Below are 23,298 nucleotides of genomic sequence, written 5' to 3' on the forward strand. Positions count from 1 at the left end.
ATATCAGTGACAAGGTAAGCCAGTATAATATTGTATTTTGCATCACGTTATACATTGCTATATCCAAAACAACAAGCCTTTTAATGTCAATTTAACCATAATGTAGCTGACACTTTGCATATTCATTTCCATGGCGGTTGGTCTGCTTACTAGTGGGATGAATACATCCTTGTACTTGGAAAAGCATTGTGATAAATATAAATGATTTCTCATTTAGAAATGAAAAAAAAATAAACAGAAAACTTCAACTATTGGTAACTGGAACTTGGTTTTGACACGATTGACACAGAAATGTTATTTGGCCAAGCACTGCATTGAAGACTCATTAGTTGAGAGAGTCCTACAGTTTTGTTAATTGTAACCTCTGAGAGATAAATGCAGATAATTAAGCACCAATCAGATTTGGATCTGACTGTAATACACAAAACTGAAAAAAGAGATCTGTTTCAGGAAAAAAAGGTTTTCTACATCAGCATAGTGAGATTTTTGGAGTAGCTATCCAGATAGCAGGGGAAAAATTCTCATTATGCTGAGGACTGTACGTGCTAAATTTTTGAAAGGCATAAAATAATACGGTTGCTTGTAATAGCAGGAGGCTGGACTTAGAGATTTGGAAGATCTCTTTAAGTCCTGCATTCTTAAATTTTAAGATACATGTATATGTATATATATCTACTATATATAAACATGTAGTACTACATGAGAGGTGCTGTGGAACCGTGCTGAGTGAGGGACAGGAGAAGAGTCATAGTAGCAGAGGATGTCAGCTGAAAATCAACACAATCATCTGATATTTTCATCATTTAGCAAAATAAGTGAACAAGTGATCTCTGAGATATACTGTAGCACTCCAGCTAAAGAAATTATATGGTTCTTTCACAGTATTTTTATTTCTTTTACTCTGATCAAAAATTATTGTATTTGTTTTCATTTCCTATTATGGTTAAGGTTTTGAGAACCAGAATGATTTTAAACTAGGTGAAGAAGTGGATCATCTAAGAAGCACTGGTGTGGCTAGTACAGTTAATGATGTTGCAAGCATCTGAAGCACACTATTCAATAAAAAGAGAGAAAGGATGAGGGTGCAAATGCAAGACAAACAGTTGTTAGTCTAACATTTTAAACTTCACTGAGACCTTCAATCGGTCTAATCCTATAGATGCTTAAAGTCCACCGATGACCTGACAACAGACATGAACTCAAGCAAGAGAGGTTTCTGGCTGAATATGAGAAAAAGCTCTTCACCATGAGGTCTGCCAAGCAGTGGAGCAGGTAGCACAGAGAGGTTGTGCCCCATCTTCATCCCTAGAAGTTTTCAAGACTGAACTAGATAAATCCCTGAGCAACCTGGTCTGACTTCAGAGCTGACCCTGCTTCGAGCAGGAGTCAGACTAGAGACCTCCTGAGGTCCCTACCGGTTTTTATGATCCTATGATTAAGGCAGTTCTAGACATTCACTGAAGAAAGGGTGCAGAGTTTAAGGTCTGACCATTTGTGCTGGAGATAATGCTTAACTAGAGAGCTGATGGAGACATTATACAGCTGGTGAAAGCTGTTCCAGGCACACACACTTGACTGTATTGAAGCATGTGAAGAACTATCACAGAGACCTATCTGCTGGGTTTATTTTAGTGGTTAGTGTCACTGACCTCCAGCAATAGATGGCACAGAAATGCAGTAACAAACCTCTGGAGAATAAAACCATCTTAAATACCTTTGCCTTTTAAGTATGAAAAGGGTGTTTTAAGAATTTACCCAAGGAGAAAGAAACCTATTTTCAGAGCCACACTTTGTCTCTTTTGGAATAGAGGCATAAGTCCAGGTCCTTTAGGTTTCAATAGTTTCCAGCTGATATCTGGAAATACAAAGGTCACACCCTTGCACCAGAGTGGGAATTGAGAATTAAGTAGGAAGAAGAATGACGTTTGGTGTAAAATGTAGATGTTGCAATGACATCCCCTTTCTGAACTAATGGATAGTTAAGGCAGTAGGAGAGTTGAGATTCGAATGTGGATTTCTCAGCATATATTTCTGTGCTCTTGTCTGTCCTCTTACCCTCCTCTGAAGTGAGGCAACACTTCAAGAGGTTTCAGAAAGCTCTTAGGATTGCAACAAGCTTTAAAAACATATTTATGGTGTTATTCCTTGTCTTCACAAGGTCAAGTATTTTCAGTTCTCTAACATATTAGACTTAAGCTACCATTGGTACATTTTTACTCTTATTTATCAGAAATTTACATGGTAGTGAACACACTTAAATTTATTTTGAACAGTGATAATGATGTCCTGGTTTTGCAGCAGGTTAATTTCCTTTTCTTCTGCATTTTTAATATTACAGCCTGATGTTAGCTGTTAGCTACTTTTGCTGGTCACCTGGATATGGTTAAGTACCTGGGATCGCAAGGTGCTTCTTGGGAAGCCAGAGATCTGGGGGAGGTGGTACAGATTTGCAGTGGGCTGCAGGTGGAGGACATTGTCATGTTACTGTTGTGGTTTAACCCCAGCCAACAACTAAGCACCACGCAGCCGCTCGCTCACTCCCCCCACAATGGGATGGGGGAGAGAATCGGAAGGGTAAAAGTAAGAAAACTCGTGGGCTGAGATAAAGACAGTTTAATAGGTAAAGCAAAAGTCACGCACGCGAGCAAAGCAAAACAAGGAATTCATTCACTACTTCCCATCAGCAGGCAGGTGTTCAGCCATCGCCAGGAAAGCAGGGCTCCATCACGCGTAACGGTGACTTGGGAAGACAAAATGCCATCACTCCGAACGTCCCCCCTTCCTTCTTCTTCCCCCAGCTTTATATGCTGAGCGTGACGTCACATGGTGTGGAATATCCCTTTGGTCAGTGGGGGTCAGCTGTCCCGGCTGTGTCCCCTCCCAGCTTCTTGTGCACCCCCAGCCTGCTCGCTGGTGGGGTGGGGTGAGAGGCAGAAAAGGCCTTGACTCTGTGTAAGCACTGCTCAGCAGCAACGAAAACATCCCTGTGTTATCAACACTGTTTTCAGCACAAATCCAAAACACAGCCCCTTACTAGCTACTATGAAAAAAAATTAACTCTATCCCAGCCAAAACCAGCACATATTGAATGGATGATTGATGATGGCTGTAATGTAGGTGTTTGTCGTGGTTTAATCTCAGTTGGCAACTAAGCGCCACGCAGCCGCTCGCTCACTCCCCCCCACCCGGTGGGATGGGGGAGAGAATTGGAAGAGCACAATTGAGAAAAACTCGTGGGTTGAGATAAAAAACAGTTTAATAATTGAAATAAAATGATAATAATAATAATACAATAATAATAATAATACACAAAGCAAGTGATGCACAGTACAATTGCTCACCACCCCGCCGACCGATGCCCAGCCAGTCCCCGAGCAGCGGCCCCCCGGCCAGCTTTCCCCAGTTTATGTACTGAGTATGACGTCACATGGTATGGAATGTCCCTTTGGCCAGTTTGGCTGTGCCCCCTCCCAGCTTCTTGTGCACCTCCAGCCTTCTCAGTCGGTAGAGCATGGAAAACTAAAAAGTCCTTGGCTAGTGTAAGCACTACCTAGCAACAACTAAAACATCGGTGCGTTATCAACTTTGTTCTCATCCTAAATCCAAAACACTGTACCAGCTACTAGAAAGGAAATTAACTCTATCCCTACCGAAACCAGGACAGTGTTTTATCTATACATTTTGCAGAGAAGACAACATTGTCCCAAATGTGAAGAGGTTAATCTTTTATACCCATGTTAGTCCTGCACTTATACATTTCTGAATCCTTTGGGCAAAGGAGTGTTGCTGCTTAATGGAAACTTATTTTCCTGAAAGGATGATGACAATGGCATGGGTTCAGAAGAGTGAAGAACTGTGAAAATGACTGAAAAACGGAGGAGTGGATATAACCCTGCTAATATGATAGCGATAAATAGAATAACCTTTAAGACTTTAGGACAGTGATGCTTCCATTGTAGCGGTTTTGCAATTAAATCTCTTCTCTTTAGCAATATTTAATTAACGGGAAAATAACAGTTCCTTAATAGGGAATGGGAAGTAAGGGAAATTTTCTCATTAGTAGTTGATATAGGATATAATAGGGAGCCTTCCTTGCTTATATTTGTACATTTTTATTTTTCATAAAAGTACAGTATTCAGTATTTTGTTTTATTTGCAGCCTTCCATGAAACAGGAGATAGGCAGGATTGCCTGGTTTTGGTTTCACGTCATAGAGAGGCACAAATATGCATTAGCAAACAAAATTGGACATATTTAGTAATGGCTCAGTAAATATTAGCACATGGATGGTATAATTTAATCAACATGGTTGCAGTTGATAAGGTGTTGAAAAGCTTTGCTCAAGACTGCTGGGAGGCTAAATGAAAAGCTGAAGATTCAGAGATAAGGATTGATGGATATAATGTCATTCTAATTGAGAATAGTGGAGAACCTAAAGCACTGAGAAATTAAATTGATGACCTGTAAAATAAGCTTAGATTGAGAAAAAAAATCAGATTGATAGAGGCTCCTGCAGGAACGGAGACAGAACAAGGGGCAAGAGAAGACTTGGTATGTGTTCGATAAGCTTAAGTTTTGCCTAATGGTTTTGTTAAAGATAGTCAGGATAATATGTGTTATAATAATATAGGTGTCACTCAAAACTTGTATACTGTGGGATAGAATTTAATCTTGTATTTCTTTTGTAGAACTGAAGGTGAGGATGGGTTTTTCTTTCCCCTTACAAATCTCCTTTCTTCCCAGTGCCGTCTCGTGTGGGAGCTGAGAGCTGTGCTGAGATCCTCTGTCCCTCAGCTCACATTGCTCTGCTCCCAGCATTAACCTGAGCATATAGTTACTCAGTTCTGGCAGTTCTCTGGGGTGAGGGCGAAATGCTGTCTTTGGAAGAGGGTAGAAGGGTATAAACTAGGAAATGGAAATTTGGTGTATGTAGCAGTGTCCCAGCTCTGGAGAGCAGGATGGAGCAGAGCACCTTCATTATTTACCAGGTATTACTGTCTCAGCCATCAGTAGGTTACCAGAGTTTCTGTCTTAATAGCTTTAATGCTGCTGGATATTTGTTATACTAGTAATTTTATGGCTAAGGTGCTTATAATTATGTAATTTTTATTACTTAATGTATTTGTAATGCTGTACAGTACAACATGCTATTCATGCTTATGGTTTGTTGCTTTTAGATGAGAAGGAAGAAAAAGTTATTTACTGGGAACTGCAGTTCTCTGGGAGGTATTGCCCCTGGATACGTTCTGCTGTGGGTGACCACGTCTTGAGATGTGAAGTTTGGAAAACTTTCTGTTTAGCAGTAGCTGCTGGGAGGCTTTTCATGCTGTTTCCAGAGTATAAAGGGCAGTAGTGTTTTTTGTTCCTCAAAAGGCAAGAGACTTTGAAGAGGAAGAGCAAGACGCGGGATAGCGCCTCTCCAAGAACTGTATTGCACTGGGAAATAACCTTTCTTCTTTAGGCTTTTGCCCATTTTCTTGTTGTATTGTGGTTGACTTTGGGCTTTGGGCTGCCATTGGAGATGAGTATCAATTGGAAAACCGCCAAATTCAACACATTCACTGGAACTTCCTTGCAGCCATAATGTTTTTGTTATTGCATTTCTGCATCCTCAGTACTTGCAATAGGCATATTCTGTAAGAAAGGCATTGAAGTTGCTTGGTATCTGTTGAGATGAGCTCTGTTCACTATTAATAAAATTGCTGAACTGATTTTGTATCCGTATTTAAAGCATTCCAAGACTCCAGTGACTATACTGTCACTCAGGATAGAGATTGTTATGGCTTTTGATTTCCACTCTGGCCACTTCATAGACTTCTATAGAAAAGTTGGTCCTTATTTTTTGGCGTGGAGGGTTTGTAGCTGTACCCATTCTGGTCACTCACAGAGGCGATCAGCTCTGGTGCAGGCGCGTCCTGCAGCAGAGCGGTGGATGGCGGCGTACAGGGGGGTTTCCTGAGCCGGGGGACCCACAGGGGAGCGCAGAGACCCTCCGGGAGCTGGTAGCTCTCACCAGGGTGGCTGACAAGGCGTGGGCGGGGCCAGGAGCAATGGCTGCCACCCCACGCTCCTGCTAAAGGCAGCCCCAGGGAGCGCTGCCACCAGGAGTGCTGCCACCAGGACGGGCAAACAGGGCCTGGTGCGGCAGCTTGGGCGGCAGTTCACACAGAAGGGCACACAGGGAGGGCGCCTCTTTGAAGGAGAGGCATTTCATGGGCCCAGTGGGGGACTCGGCGTACACATAACCCAGCAGCTGGGCACAGGCCAAGGGCACTCATCCTACCTGACCCTCAAGGCAGAATGGTGGGCACTCGTCTGAGGGTAAAGGCCGTGGCTCCAGCTGGGGCATCTGCACCATCTACCCCAGCGGTGGCCAATGCCTCCATGCAGCCGGAACTGCTGAAGGGAGAGGCTGCAGTGCAGACCTCAGGCTGCAGGGAGTGCCTAGACCTCTCTCCTGGGGTAGGGACAGGCGGCAGACCTGCCTGCAAAAGGTGTGCCCAGGTGGAGGACCTCCTGCAGCAGGTGGCTGAGCTGCAGGAGGCGGTGAGAAGCCTGCGTAACATCAGGGAGGCAAAGAAGGAGCTAGATAGCTGGTTCCAAGTGCAGTCTTCACGGCAGCCCATGGCCAAACAGCCAAAAACTCCCCCACTGACACACACAGAAGGGAGTGGGGGGGCCAATAATGCAGAAGAATGGAGGGTTGCAAAGGCAGGGACCAGCAGGAAGAAGAGACTTCCCCCGAAGCCTGTGGTGCCCTTGCAGAACTGCTTCACCGCTCTGCAGGCCGAAGAGGAAAGTCCTGTCACACCAGGAGAAGTGCTGGAGCTGACTAATGCAGCCCGATCTGCCCCCCATATAACCACCAGCACCACTAAGAAAAGGCAACGGGTGATAGTAGTAGGCGTCCCTCTTCTGAGAGGTATGGAGGCACCCATTTGCTGACCAGACGCACTCTCTAGAGAGGTGTGCTTCTTACCAGGGGCTCGCATCAGGGATGTCACCGAGAGGCTACCAAGCCTCATACAGTCCACTGACTATTATCCACTGCTGCTGTTTCATGTAGGCACCAGTGATACAGCCAGGAGCAGTCTGAGGACTATCAAGAAGGACTACAGAGCCCTGGGAGCAGTGGTAAGGGACTCAGGAGTGCAGGTAGTTTCTTCATCAATCCTGCCAGTCAAAGGGAAGGGGTTTGAAAGGGCCAGTCGAATCTGGCGAGTCAACAAATGGTTACGGGACTGGTGCCACAGCCAGGGATTCGGCTACTTAGACCATGGGACTCGCTTTGAGAAACCTGGTCTACTGGGGGCTGACAGGGTCCATCTGTCAGAGAAGGGGAAGAGCATCTTCGGTCATAGGCTTGCCAAGCTGGTGAAGAGGGCTTTAAACTAGAGATGCCGCGGGAGGGGAACCTCAATCCATCCCACTCCTACCAGTTTGATGCCAGGGCCAGCAATAGATGCTCAGAGCCTGGAGAAGGAACACAGGTCAGCAGGAGAGTGCCTGAAGAGCAGCACAAAGGAACTCCAGCCAGTAAGACAACTTCATTGGGGGCCCAACTTAAATGCCTCTATGCAAACACACGTAGCCTGGGGAATAAACAGGAGGAGTTAGAGACGTGCGCACGCCTGCAGGGCTACGACCTTATTGGTATCATGGAGACGTGGTGGGATGGCTCCTATGGTTGGAGTGTTGGGATGGAGGGATACAGGCTCTTTAGGAAGGAGAGGCAGGGGAGACGAGGGGTGGTGTCACCCTCTATGTCAATGACCAGCTGGAGTGCATGGAGCTCTGCCTGGGGAGGGATGAGGAGATGACCGACTCGGGTCAGGATTAAAGGGAAGGCAGGGACAGGTGACATTACGGTGGGGGTCTGCTACAGGCCACCTGACCAGGAAGAGCGAGCGGATGAGGCCCTCTATAGACAGATAGGAGCAGCCTCACGCTCACAAGTCCTGGTCCTCATGGGAGACTTCAACCACCCCGACATCTGTTGGAGGGACAACATGGCAGGGCATAAACAACCTGGGAGGTTCCTGGAATGCGTCAATCATAACTTCCTTTTCCAAGTGATAGAGGAGCCAACGAGGAGAGGTGCTATGCTGGACCTTGTTCTCACCAACAAGAAAGGACTGGCGGGGAATGTAAAGCTCAAGGGCAGCCTGGGCTGCAGTGACCATGAAATGGTGGAGTTCAAGACCCTTAGAGCACCGAGGAGGGCGCACAGCAAGCTCACTACCCTGGACTTCAGGAGAGCAGACTTTGGCCTCTTCAGGGATCTGCTTGGTAGAGTGCCATGGGACAAAGCCCTGGAGGGAAGAGGGGCCCAAGAAAGCTGGGTAATATTCAAGGATCACCTCCTCCAAGCTCAGGAGCGATGCATCCCAACAAAGAGGAAATCAGGCAAAAATGCCAGGAGGCCTGCACGGATGAACAAGGAGCTCCTGGACAAACTCAAACACAATAAGGAACACTACAGGGGGTGGAAGCAAGGACAGGCAGCCTGGGAGGAATACCAAGAAATTGTCTGAGCAGCCAGGGATCAGGTTAGGAATGCTGAAGCCCTGACAGTATTGAATCTGGCCAGGGACATCAAGGGCAACAAGAAAAGATTCTATAGGTACGTCGGGGATAAAAGGAAGACAAGGGAAAATGTGGGCCCTCTCCAGAACGAAACGGGAGACCTGGTTACCCGGGACATGGAGAAGGTGGAGGTACTCGATGACATTTTGCCTCGGTCTTCACTGGCAAGTGCTCGAGCCTCACTGCCCAAGCTGCAGAAGGCAAAGGCGGGGACTGGGAGAATGAAGAGCTGCCCACTGTGGGAGAACATCAGGTTTGAGACCATCTAAGGCACCTGAAGGCGCACAAGTCCATGAGACCCAATGAGATCCATCTGCGGGTCCTGAAGGAACTGGCGGATGAAGTTGCTAAGCCACTATCCATCGTATTTGAAAAGTCGTGGCAGTCCAGTGAAGTTCCCACTGACTGGAAAAGGGGAAACAGAAAACCCCCATTTTTAAAAAGGGAAAAAAGGAAGACCCGGGGAACTACAGGCCAGTCAGTCTCACCTCTGTGCCTGGGAACATCATGGAACAGATCCTCCTGGAAGCTATGCTAAAGCACATGGAGGACAGGGAGGTGATTCAAGACAGCCAGCATGGCTTCACCAAGGGCAAGTCCTGCCTGGTCAGACTAACCCAGTGGCCTTCCTTGATGGAGTGACTACATCAGTGGACATGGGAAGGGCTACAGATGTCATCTGTCTGGACCTCTGTAAGGCCTTTGACACAGTCCCCCACAACATCCTTCTCTCTAAACTGGAGAGGTATGGATTTGATGGGTGGACTGTCCGGTGGGGGAGGAATTGGTTAGATGGTCACATCCAGAGGGTAGTGGTCAACGGTTCAATGTCCAGATGGAGACTGGTGACGAGTGGTGTCCTGCAGGGATCCGTATTGGGACCGGTACTTTTAATATCTTCATCAGTGACATAGACAGTGGGATCGAGTGCACCCTCAGCAAGTTTGCAGATGACACCAAGCTGAGTGGTGCGGTCGACACGCCAGAGGGACGGGATGCCATCCAGAGGGACCTGGATGAGCTGGAGAAGTGGGCCCGTGTGAACCTCATGAGGTTTAAGAAGGCCAAGTGCAAGGTCCTGCACCTGGGTCGGGGCAACCCCCAGTATCAATACAGGCTGGGGGATGAAGGGATTGAGAGCAGCCCTGCCGAGAAGGACTTGGGGGTACTGGTGGATGAAAAGCTGGACAGGAGCCGGCAATGTGCACTTGCAGCCCAGGCGGCCAATCATATCCTGGGCTGCATCAAAAGAAGTGTGGCCAGCAGGTCAAGGGAGGGGATTCTGCCCCTCTACTCTGCTCTGGTGAGACCCCACCTGCAGTACTGCGTCCAGCTCTGGAGCCCTCAGCATAAGAAAGACACGGACCTGTTGGAGCGGGTCCAGAGGAGGGCCACAAAAATGATCGGGAGGATGGAACACCTCTCCTATGAAGAAAGGCTGAGAGAGTTGGGGTTGTTCAGCCTAGAGAAGAGAAAGCTTCAGGGAGACCTTACTGCAGCCTATCAGTACTTAAAGGAGGCTTATAAAAAAAGATGGTGGCAGACTTTTTAGCAGGGCCTGTTGTGACAGGACAAGGGGGAATGGCTTTAAAACAAAGCGGGGTAGATATAGATTAGATATAAGGAAGAAATGTTTTACGCTGAGGGTGGTGAACCACTGGCACAGGCTGCCCAGAGAGGTGGTGGATGCCCCATCCCTGGAAACATTCAAGGTCAGGCTGGACGGGGCTCTGAGCAACCTGATCAAGGTGAGGATGTCCCTGCCCACGGCAGGGGGGTTGGACTAGATGACCTTTAAAGGTCCCTTCCAACCCAAACTATTCTATGATTCTACGATTCTAAAGGAGTGAGATGGTGAACGTGTTTACTTGGATGAGTTTCTGATAGCACTAATTGAGCCCTCAAGGAGACCTTATTCACATTAAAAACAATTTAAAGGATCTGTGATTAGAATTTGGTGGTGGGAAAAGTACTGTCTCTGCAATAATGAAGTTTTTGGATGGAGGGAATTATCAATAGTCATCATTGGCTGAAGTGGTGAAATAAGAAGTGAGTAAGGCTAAGTTAAAGTTCCCGCAGCAACCACACCTCAGGTTTGAAAAAATGCTTTGGTTACAGCCTCCAGAAACTTCAGTACATTCCAGATGGGGGGAATGTACTGAAACAGTCAGTGCTGAGACGGTGTTCAGGTGCAGTTTCACAGAATGAAGAAACAAGGTCTCAGGGTATTTCAATAGTCTAGAAAAGACAAAGCTGTAGGAGAAGAGAAATCTGAAATGTAAGTATATTGAAAGTGTAATTAATCTATTCCAATCAATCCATTTAACTATCTTTCTTGTTATTTATGATAGTGCTTCTGGAGATTATTAGTGTACATCTGAGGTTGCAAAGCTTCATGGCAGAAACTAGAGACAAAGGAGGGGGGGGAGGAAAAAAAAAAAAGACATTCCTTAGAGAGGTTTGTATAAGATTTTCCTTTATAATCACCTTTAGGTTTGGGATTGGCTTGAATGGCTAAAAAAATGGTCTGGCAAGAGAATTGTTACCCAGCAAAATTTGTGCTGCTGTACTCTAGAGTTGAAAGCTGACACTGGGAATTACTCAAGTAGTAAATCTGGAATTTGGCTTTATTCTCTGGCCTGGCATAGCAAATGAGCTGTACCCACAGTGTGCTTCTAGGGACCTGGGGGTATCCTCACTTACGGAAATACCAAGTGTGCCCATCTGAGCCAGGGACAGCACCGCCATGGGAATGACGTGAATCTGCATGCCTTGGAAAAACAAAGATAATGCTCAAAAGACAGGCCTGGCTGAAATAAGAAGGGAAAAAGAAGCTCATTCATCTAGAGGATTTAGATAAAATTGGCTAGGGGAGACATAAGCCTGTCAAAAAGACAACGGAGCTCAGAGGATACCACAAAAAGAAGTAATGAATGACAGAAAAAGACCCAAAAATGATGAAGAGGGAATATGTGAAGAAAGGGTATGCTGGATGTGGAAGGGCCAAGATTGTACAGACTCTCTTGAAGAGAACTGAATAGCAGAATGCGAGTGTGAATGTGCTTATTGCAGGACTGCTAAGGTGCACATATGTGCTACATGGGTATTGCTAAAACACAGGGATCTCTGGGCTCACCTGTGGGTTGCAGTATGTGCGCTCCCCCAGGTGATGGGTAAGGATATGCGTGCTTGAAAGTGGAAATGCAAGCTTCAGAAGGTTAAAAACATACGAATCATTAAAGGTATTGTCCTGTAGTTTGTTATGTCTTATTGAATGCTTGAGAATATTGGAATTTTATGTAATGTCTTTGCTCTAGTAAATCCAGAGGATTTTCAGTCTTTGGAGCTGTTATTTGTCTTTACTTTAGGTTACTAATTTAAGATAATAGGTTTAAAACAATTGGAAAGGAAGGAATAGTCCAAAATTTATCCAAAATACATTTTTAGGGAAAAGAATTGTAAGCACTGAATGTATTCATTGAATGAATATATTTTTCATACATTCCTAATGCACTTCAAAATTATGCAAGTGATAAACAAGGAAGAGTTTGATTAATTTTTGCAGCTGTTCCTGACCTATGTTTTTATATAAATATGTAAGTCTCATGCAGACTACTTGGGCATTGCCTAAAAATTCTTTCAGACCATCTGTTTGATGCAATTTCCAAGTTACTAGGCTTTACTTACTGCCAAAATCAAATTAATGGTTTCTGTACCAATCTAATGACTCCGCATTGCATCCTTGTGTGGGCTGTAAGTAGCAACAGGGGTATTAAAGTGCTTTGGTACTTTATGCTTTGTTAAAAACTTACTCCATACTTTAATGCCAGTCACCAGCACCCTGGATTAGGTTGGCACAGGATGTAGATTATACCTTTTAAACAGGGTTTAGGGTTATTGTTTCAGTATGTGTTCCTTGGACTCCAGGAGAAAGTTCCCAGGAGTGCAACTGCAACAGCTAGCTGTTGAGATTGTTTTCTCAGGTATTTTTTAGGATCTTATTCCTAATGTTGATGATTCTGCAAAGTATTGATTATTATGGTTCTCTTTCAAGTCGGTAGTCACGACTGGGACTGCACAATATGAATGCATGTTGGCACGTGGCAGGTAACATAATGCAACTCCTCTAAAGTGCTCTTCTTAAAACTTAGAGGTATCAGTATTAAATAATCAAGGAGAACTTGTTCTGTTGCTGCTGGAAAGTGGAGAAGAAACTGCTGTTAAAAATGAGATAGCTAAAGTAAACATAGCTTTCTCTCTTTTTTATTTTTAAGAGGAGTATGCTATTGTTTTTGTCTTTCAGTATTGTAAAGGACTCCTAGAAGAGTGGAAGTTTTCACAGGCAGATACAAATAATTTCTAAATATTGATTTTCTGGCTCTGGGTTTATTTTTTAAAATGTATTTCCTTCTCCATTTTTTATTATTTTTGTTTGTTTGGAGCTTGGTCAATTTGTTAGAAGACAAAAAGAAAAAACTAAGAGGAAAAACTGCTATTTCCCTATCTTCCAGCTCAGAGATGGGTGACTTGGATAACTAAAAGAGGATGGGTTTTTTCCACCAAGATAGTGAAAATATGAATACTGCACCTCAGTTAAGTGCTGTAACTTGCCTGTTTCACCTCCAGTATTCAGTTTTCTGTGTCCTTGTCACTCATTGAATTGTGGAGCTCAGCCTCCTCTTCAGCATGTTCTCCTGTATTTAAGTGTATCTATGGGATTTACAGTCACTGTTTTCTTATAACAAAACCAAAAACCTCTTGCATACAGAGTTAGATGTAAAGCAAGAAATTCAAATAAACAAACAATCTTTTTGGCATTCCCCTGAGGATATTGCAAACTGTCTTTAAGCTGCTGGAAATTAAATGCTGAATTTTTTTTTTTTCTTCTCTACTGCTACTGCTTCCCTCACTTCTTCAAGGCCTTTTTTACTTTCATGACTGTCCCTTTAGTAAACAATAAATAAGCATTTCTTACCCAACCTTGATAATACTCGTCTTTAAATTTTCCAAGGAGATGCTTCTTTACTTCAAATTATGAGCACAATGCTTGTGCAGCAAATTTAGCTTCAGCTCTAGACATGGAGAATATGTTCAAGGGCATCTTATATTCTTTCAGAAAGTGTATTAGGCCACAACTAACCTGATGTATCGTTGTAAAAAAAAATATACTTTAGCTTTAGGCTTTCAGAATTAAAAAGTAATTTACAACTTTAATAGTAAAATAATCTGATATCAATGACCTGAGGTCTTTTTGGACCTGTGTGACAGTGACACTGGTGGGAAGGTAAAAATGAATTGCCACTGTTCAGTTCTACTCAGAAAAAGATACTCTTCCCTTTAAAGATGTGAAGCCTTTATTTTTGCATTTGAGTTAGCCTGGTATTAAATAATGCCTTAATATACTTTAAATTATTGCATTATTGTATGTAGGGTATTATTGTATGTAGCCTACTCTGAAAGAGTCATTGAACAGAACCTTAGAGGAAATGATATTTTTATATCAACACATTTTTAATAGGAGGTCATGTCGGTTGCACAGAAAGAGAGAAATGGTGGTTAATTCCTGTAGACTAGTGAGGAATATTTCTGTTCTAATACAAATAGCATTAAATTTTCACAGTGGGAGAACTGCATAGATGGTAATAGGACACAGTAAACTGAGAACAGGGCATAGAAATTATATAAGTTAACTCATCTTAACCACAGCTAATATTTGATGGCTGTCTGCACATTATAGCATGAAATATGCATAGAATAGCATTTAAAACATTTTTTTAATGTATTGTAATTCTTTCCAGTTTGTGAAATGAAATGTTGTAGTGGTCTCAGGTACTTGCTTTGTTTTGAAATGGCCATGCTACCCAGCACCCAGGGAATAACTTGTACAAACTTGCAGGGTAACTGTATGTCAAAATACAAGGTTTGCTCCAAAAAGAAGTAACTTTCATTTTTTCATAAAGTCTAGTCAATATTTGTTACCTTTCATGATAATGAAAAATGCCATGTGGCTTTCTCTTTACTTCTTATTTGTTATGTTTTTCCCAAAGATGCTTCTCCTACTAGTCCTCAGTACATCATTGTTTTAAGCCATGATGTGGATAGGTTGCCAGAACAACAAATACATTCAAAGAAAAAGGCCATTCAAAATTGAAAGTGGAAATTTAAATACAGTTTTAAAAAATTCCATAAGTTACTTGAACACTTTACAAGACGAAAGCTTCTAAAAGTGCTGGGGAAACATTTTACTTTAATGGGGAATATACTAGTGTCCTGGTTTCAGCAGGGATAGAGTTTATTTCTTTCCTAGTAGCTGGTACAGTGCTGTGTTTTGGATTTAGGATGAGAACAATGTTGATACACCGATGTTTTAGTTGTTGCTAAGTGGTGCTTACACTAGTCAAGAACTTCTCAGCTTCCCATGCTCTACCGACTGAGAAGGCTGGAGGTGCACAAGAAGTTGGGAGGGGGCACAGCCAGGACAGCTGACCCCAGCTGGCCAAAGGGACATTCCATACCATGGGACGTCATGCTCAGTACATAAACTGGGGGAAAGCTGGCCGGGGGGGCCACTGCTCGGGGACTGGCTGGGCATCGGTCAGTGGGTGGTGAGCCATTGCATTGTGCATAATTTGCTTTGTATATTATTATTATTATTATTATTATTATTATTATTATTATTATTATTTCATTCTATTTCAATTATTAAACTGTTTTTATCTCAACCCACGGGTTTTCTCACTTCTACTCTTCCAGTTCTCTCCCCCATCCCACTGGGGGGGGGGGGGGAGAGTAAGCAAGCGGCTGTATGGTGCTCAGTTGCCGACTGAGGTTAAACCACGACAACTAGTATTTCCCTGTGATATTACTTTATTATCTGCTTCTTACGTATAGATGGCTTTAGAAGAAGGAAAAAGGACCATATTTCTGGGATACGCTTTCATCTACTACTTTCTTTTAGGTCATTTTTAAATCAGAAAATATTTCTAGCATACCTTCTACTTCGGGATAGTATCTGCAAGGAAAACTCTGTTAACTCAGCTTTTTAAAAACAACAACCAAAACCTTCCAAAGAAGCCACAGCAAATTATGGAGCCCAGTTTTCTGTTAATTCTTCTTTATGTGATGCAGACTTAAAACTATAGCAGTTTAGGAAGTTTTCACAGAAACTTGGACAGGGAGAAAGGAGCGCAATTTGACCAGAGCAGGAAATGGGGAGGAAACAAGCCAGGAGGATGTGACTGAGATCAGAAACCTGCTGCCTGGGAACTGGGAATGGCAGGCAAAGAGGCTTGGACCAGGTCACAGAGATCAGGAGGGAGTCAGAAAGTCAGTCTGGCTGCGGTGGAGCCAAGATGCAGGATTTCTGTGGTCTGTTTGCTGGCAGCAAGCATCTGTGACACTGATAATCAAATACATGCTTTGTCTTCTAGCCACGGCTGCCGGTGGAAGGCCATCTATTGCTGCTGCTTGTTACAAACAAGGGTGGTCACGTAGAGTCAGACATGCTATAAGGTATGATTTCTGTGTTTTCAGGGTTTAAAAAGTAGTCTTAGATGTCTTTATATCAAGTAACATCAAGACTGCAAAGTCAAGTATTGAAAAATGCAAAATTAAAGTTAATTAAAGTTAAAATTAAAAAAAATACAGTCCTTTCCTCCAAATCAAGCATTATCTAATATAGAGCATAATCAGGTATTTATTTTTTCCCCATAGGGTCATTCACACAGATATAATGTAAAATAAAAGTAGTAGTATGTACACATTGCTTACATTTTCTACAATGGAAAGGGTCTGCAAGGTAATGATTCCCCTGCTCTTGCAAATCTGCCAAAACCTGCAGGGCAGAGCATTGGAAGCTTTTTAAAATTGCTGGCATGCTCACACACAGCTGAAACGCAGCTAATGCGAGGCCATTCAATGCCATATACTTAAAATCTTGAAAAGTGACCTGTCTGGTGTACTTGCCCAAAGCTAATTCTAGCCCATGGAGAAGCAGGCAAGCTGCTTCTGCAGTACTAAATTTCTTCTCTGTAATCACTCGAACAAAGACTGCTGTGTGAGACTTTCTGCCTAATGGTAGTCACTTTATATTCTGTCTCTATACGTGCTCTTTCTGTGCTCAGCTCTTTCTGTGGTTTCAGTTTGCAGCATAGCCAATGCAGCTAATGGCTTTTTTTCTGAATGGGATGCTTTTCTTGGTTTAACTGATGTTCTTCTGTTTAGCAAATCCCCTCCTTTTTCAATTCTGTTTAATAGAAGGAAAATGTCCTGGGAATAGCTACACATATAACCATCAGTGACATGCCAAGGAAAGGTACATACAAGAAAAAGGCAGTCTATTGCATAGTTGGTTTTTTTTATTTGATATGTGTACTTGAAGCAGTGAGACCTTACATGCAGAAAGACGCCCTTTTCTCTTAGCACATTTTATTTTATGTTGAGGAAACTGGCATTTTCTTAACCATTTGGGTAATTACATAGGCAAAACACCAAATATAATTAAGAATGTATTTATTGAGAGATAGTACTTAAGAATGAGGAGATAGTTCAGCTGCCAAATTACCAGGTTGTGTTTGCTTGAAGCACCTTCAAGTGGAAGATTCTACTAGAAATGCACAGGTAAGTTAAAACCTGCTGCTTTGGTAAAAAAACCCGCTACATAGCATAGATTGTGAAAAGTTAGCAAACTGAAGTTTAACTGAAGGATTGTAAATGAATGGTTCATAAAAATGGTATGCTGGTTTATCTGCATTCATACCACAGTCTGTAATGACATATTAAACAGTTAATTACTCACCACTCCTAATTTTTTTTTAACAACAGCACCTTTTCAAATAAAAAATATGCTTTGTGTTTTTAGCCTGCCTTAAAGCATTTTTAAAATGTTTCTGTTCCTTCTCTTAGTTTGATTGTTTACAATCATAGGAAACACTTTGTAATGTTATATTTAAAAATATAGAAAATATTCTTGTGCTGACACTATGCATCAGAAAGTTGTGTATTCATAAGTACGTTAAAGGATATAAATTTAGATATGTAAAAATTAGACACGTAGTAAAGTGTTAAAAATTTATTGTTCATTTGTACAGACACACAATACCTGCATATTGCTTCAAAAAAAAGGAAAAAAAAAAGAGGCTAATGGAAAAGAAGTAAATCTTTGTTGTGATGATGATGTTGGGTATTCAATTTCTGAATTAACTGATTTCCAAGAGTTCAAAACTTTATCTCAATATGCTCTAGGTTTTTAATGCTTCTCTCTTAAAAGTATTATGTGAAAAGGGCAGCTGCCTGTAATGTATGCAGCATCTTTAACTTTTGGTAATATGTGTGGTATAGTTATCTGGAAAGATGGTCTGTGTACAGAATGAGTTTTAGCATTACTGAGTTTAGAAAACTGTGTTTTGGAGAATGCTTGTACGATAAAGAATGAATTTGTTTACTGCTACGTGGTAATTTATAGTTAAATTAAAAAAATTCTGTTATTTGATTGGAAGTTAATAAAAGAGAATTAGTACTGTATACTCAAATGATCAGAAGAAATCAGAATTGAAACTCAGAAAAAAGCTTTCTATCATCTGTTTCTTTTCTGAGCTTTTGAAAAGGCTCTCAAAATAGTCCATGAAATTAAAAAAAAATCTTGCTACTATGATAATTGATAGCTCCTAAAAAAATCTAGGAACACTAAAACTGATGGATTTGATGGGGAGAAAGAGGGTAAATATGCAATTTTCTTTTTGTTTACTGCATATTTATTCATTTTCTTTGATGGTGTTTTGTACTTACTGTTCTATTGATTAGCATAATAGCAGCATTGTCATGCAGTGCTTTAGGGAGAGCACACTGTGTTCTTGCCTTGCCTCTGGAAAGGGGATTTGTCTAGATCAGTGTCTCGTGTTGAGTAGGTAGGAGGCTGAAATATGTGTACGGAAGAAGAAGACAGAATGGAGAAGTAGACATCAGCACGGTCTGTTCAGAAGATCTCTCCCACAAAGATAAATTGAACACTATAAAAAACTGAGGGTTTAAAGGATGATGTGTCTTAATTTTTAAAGGTGATTTAAAAGTTAAAGTTTTCTGAGCAGAATGAAAGATGAATATATTATGACAGGACTTAAAGCCTGTGCTGACAGCACTTCTTTGTAACCAGATACTACAGGTCCATACGCTGAGCAGCTACCACAGAGTAGCAAATGTTGAATTTCACATCCTGGTGTATCCCACAGTAATTTGTTTGCTTACACTGTCCTTAAGAATGTAAAACCATTCATCTGGTTTTCACAATGGAATTTTACATGACATCTGCATGTCTAATCATAAAGACACTAATTTGGTACGAAAACATCACACGGCCAGCTACTACTCACATCCTGGGGAAAAAAATTGCACCAAAACAAAAGAAGTATTTGATAGCTTGGGTTTGCTTGGTTTTTTTCCCCTCTAAAAGCTACAGATCCTTTTCTGCCTGTAGTATTTTGCATCTGAATATGTATAAATATATTTGCATATCTGCTAATCGGAAAGATTCCCGATTATATGACTGTTGTATGCATTGCACCTACTCACCAGTTTTGCTATGAAAAAAATCAGCTTGTAGTATGCCAGTAAATACCTTGTGTTGGTTTCAAGTAATGGTAGTCATTTTTACAGGACGGTTGGGTTTGCTTGCCCTTGTTTCAGATAGGGAATTTTGATTTTTTTCCAAATGGCTAGAAATCTCTAGCTTTAGCCGTGCCTAACATAAGATAGTAACTTCATTAGATAATATGTACATATAATCGTGCACTCTTAACTGTAAAACTACATTCCGTGTCACTGGATACATATGCTTCAGCTGCTTGTTTTAGAAAAGTGTTAATAAGTTAATACATTTTTCTGCTTAGTGATCAGTTTCAGTAGTTAGTTCACAGCTTGTTCAAATATATTTTTTCCCAGCTTGTGCGCGCGCGCGCTCTCTCTCTCTCTGAATTGTTAGACAGTAAAAGGTATGACATTAATGATGCCCTATTGCCTCTGGGCTCCTGCTGCTCAGCTGCAGAAGCCAGGGATGTCCTCCCACACCTCATCCATGATGAATGGCTGGACTTTCTTCCTCTAGCAACAGCACATGTGATACCAGGCAGCGCATGTTGATGCTTGTGCTGTTCGTCAGCTCAGGAATATACTAACAGCCAGATATAGAGCTCTTTGAGGGATACAAGTCAGTAAGTAATACCACCCAGGCTTTTTAATCTAAAAACTCTACTGTGCTGGGACTGGGGACACCTACCCAGTGTCATTATCATCATTCTTCTGCTGTCTTCCTCCGTACAGGAAAAAGCATTTGTGTGTGTGTTGTTTCTCTAGGGGGAAGAGGCACTCACCTGTATGTCCAACAGGTTCTCAGCATCACCTGAGAAGCATTATAGATTTGGTGTGCTCAGGTCCACAGGTCTGTGGTCTGTTCTGGACTCAGTGTTGGTGAGATGGCTGCTTGCAATTACAGGGAGAGGATTGGGTGCCCTGTATGGATATTTCTGTTTCTATACTTGTAAGACTGCATTGGTGGGTCACGTTTATTTTAAACCTAAAGTTTACTTAAAGCTTTAAGTTTCTACACGTGCTAAGTCTTACCTAAGCTGGTGCCATTAAATTCAGATGTTAGAACTGCTGATGCAAACAGATATTACAAACTTTTTAGTCATTTAATTTCACCTTCTTCTTTCACTACTTACAGTTTCATCTTATGATTTTCAGTGGCTATCAGAAACATTTTGATACAGCATGATGACCTGTCATTCTAAAAATGGGAGTATTCAAACAAGTGAACGGAGATCATGCCTCTACTTCAAATTGAGATGCCCCCCTCACATCCCCCATTTTAGCTATAGAGCTACTGTTGATAGGAAGAAGTTAGTGTTTTAAATACAAAATATCTAAAATACATAAAAAGCATCATTTTGGTTTCAACTGCATTGCCAAGCCTAGGATACTCTTGTAGTGATTCTCCATACATAAAGCACTGTTGTTGCCATCAGGGTTGCTTTAAGAATTGAAATGCTTTTGTGAAGCATTTACTTGTGTTTTATTTTGCTATTCAGCTACAAACTAGCCTTTGGTTTATTTTGATTTATTTAGTTTATCCACAAACGTGAGTGCTATATTGCTACAATGGGGAGTAACTGGGAAAATTAAATACAATTACACTTACTGAAATGAGATCCAAATTTCTATCAATGCTTTTATTTTTGCTTAAAGAAACAAAAACTACAAGCAATGAAGAAACTAACCTGTATAAGGTAATAGTTCCTTCTATTTCAACTGGTATTTGAAAATTGTTTTTATTACAGCACAGGTGAAACAACTGTATTCAGCAGTGCTACTGAGAAGGTACAGAAGAGATCAGATGTAATGCTACCACATAGTAAAGAGATTATTTTTTTTTTCTTCCGTGTCTTAGGATAACCAAAGTCTATGTATTAAAATATGCATTTTGATTTGAAAATTAAGAAACCCAGAACAATATTTTAGAAGTTAAATACAAAACAGTAGTAAATATGCAAAATACAGTTGATAAGCAGAGCGATGAGGCAAAAGAAGTAAGTATAATAGTTGATTCTTAAAATGTAATTCTTTGTAATGCTGGGCTTCCCCCCACCCCCTGCATGTAATGTATTGTCAGTCTAAACAGGACAGCTATGCAACATAGTGAGATGGCACTACCTTACACAGTGTAGTTGAATTTAATTACCAAAGCATCAAAAAGGTAATGACACTGGAAGGCCTGATATCTGCATTAATATGTACTAACCATATTGTGTCTGAGGAAAATGAGGTTAAAAAAAATACAGTTTTATGATATACAGTACTTCTTCAGTAAGAGAACTTGTCCAAAGTGAATACATCCTCTTTCAGCACAGATTTCTCGACAATTTCAAACAGTAATGTGAAAACTGTAATTACAGTACAACTGCTAACACCGAGTGATACTTTGGTTAAATACATGTGTTACACATCCGTGTGCAGATATCGGGCATTTCACCATGTTCCAGAAGAGATTTTTTTACCCTGACATATTTATTCAAAAGTTTGTTATGAACCATTGAGATTGAGTTGTTTATTCATTTGATTTATCCATGAGTCTCAGCACTCCTTAAAGAATAGATCAAAACTAGACACTCTACATAGGACCAATAGAGCAGAATTATTCAAGTTCAATGAAATATTACAAAAAAGGCTTCCTTTTTAGGAAAACTCAGCTGTGGTAAAAATATCTACTACAGTGCACTGCACTGTAATAAATATTCAACATAAATTAATAATTTACAAGTACCTGAGCAAGTATACAGAGCACCATAGCACAGCACAGCACCAAAGGCAGTAGCTCAGAATTCTTAAAAATAATGCTGTTTTAAACATTAAAAATTCTAAGTATTGTCATAAAAATGAACTCCAGCTGGAGTTTAAAGATAGTGCAAACTTCTGTCTTCACTTTTTAAAATAAGGGTGTCAGATTTTCTAGTCATTTCACATCAGCAGTGTTGCTGGACCTGGATACCTGTGGTGGATGCTTAGGAGCAGGTCTGTTGGAAAGAAAGAAAATAGCAAATTGTTATTTAAACTTTCATTAGTTCTCACTGCCAACATCATGTTTGAGGCATGAAGATGAATGGTAAAACCTCTTAGAGAGAGTTATCAAAGCTAACGTCAGACACGTAGCATAGGACTCTCATACTGGGAGGAGATCAGACGTGCTACTATCTACACAAGTCCCATCAAGAAGCGTAAGTGGTACCAGCAGACTCCTCTCTTTTTTTTCAGTTCAGGTATTAATTGCTGCTTGGCCAGTGGGATAAGCTAGCTCAATGTTTCAGGTGTTGTTTTTTAAACTTTTTATTTCTTTGGATGCTCATCAATTTTGCACCTGTTCAAAAAGGCTACTTAATGATGTAGAGTAGCACTTGGTTTCAAAAAGTTATAGTAGTCAGTTTGAAATATTATTACTTTCAGAATATCTTACTAGAATGGACAGGCAGGAGCTTAACCAAAGTTTACTCTTGCAGTCTTTTTGCTGGAAGTATTAAGAAACTAACTTGATTCTATTTTTAATTTTTCTAGGCAATCATTAAGTGCCTCACTAGTGGAATTCCTGTAGCTGAAAATACTACTTTTATCTTCCTTGGACCTCACTTTTTATTCGTAGGAAACTGAGGAATATTGGGTAAGAAAATATCATTGACTATGCCCATTAACATTGGGCATAGTTATTTCACTTCCAGATTATGTTCTTTCAACATCCTTTTTTTTCTGTAGTGTACAGTTTGTGTGCTTTCTGAATGTTTTGGGTATTATTTTCAGATTATATAAATTGATGTTCCACTGTGAAATGTGTGAACAGAAAATTGCTTTTATTGGTGGTTGATCTTAACAGCATTCAGTTCTCACCCTAATTCTGTAGGTGGTCTGAGTAGGAACTTTTTTTCTGCAAGAGCTTTGTTTCTCTTGAAACTGGTGCTTATTAACTCTTTTCTTTTGCAAGGAATTGTATTAATTGGGCAGTTTTTGTAAATATACAGTCAGATGCTTACAGTCAAACCTTCATATGTAGTATAAATTCTCATACTTCCGTGGAAGTCAGTGCAATTGTGCTGATATACTCCCAGTGAGAATCAGTCTGATACTGTCTGCTTTTATAGAAGCAAACAGAAAATGGTTGTTGTGTAGCTCTTGGCA

The 23,298-nt window shown here is 41.3% G+C and overlaps 1 protein-coding gene across 1 annotated transcript in view; it reads right to left on the reverse strand.

The window, feature by feature from the left end:
* Positions 1-22,053: 22,053 nt before the first annotated feature.
* ADAM12 (ADAM metallopeptidase domain 12) overlaps positions 22,054-23,298 on the reverse strand; it is a 187,246-nt gene continuing 186,001 nt past the window's right edge. The window contains exon 23 of the mRNA XM_076338142.1: positions 22,054-22,148. Within this exon, the coding sequence (XP_076194257.1) occupies positions 22,088-22,148 (61 nt within the window). The 3' untranslated portion in view covers positions 22,054-22,087. The remainder of the gene's footprint in view (positions 22,149-23,298) is intronic.

The sequence above is a fragment of the Aptenodytes patagonicus genome, chromosome 5, assembly GCF_965638725.1.
Source record: "Aptenodytes patagonicus chromosome 5, bAptPat1.pri.cur, whole genome shotgun sequence".
Taxonomy (NCBI): domain Eukaryota; kingdom Metazoa; phylum Chordata; class Aves; order Sphenisciformes; family Spheniscidae; genus Aptenodytes; species Aptenodytes patagonicus.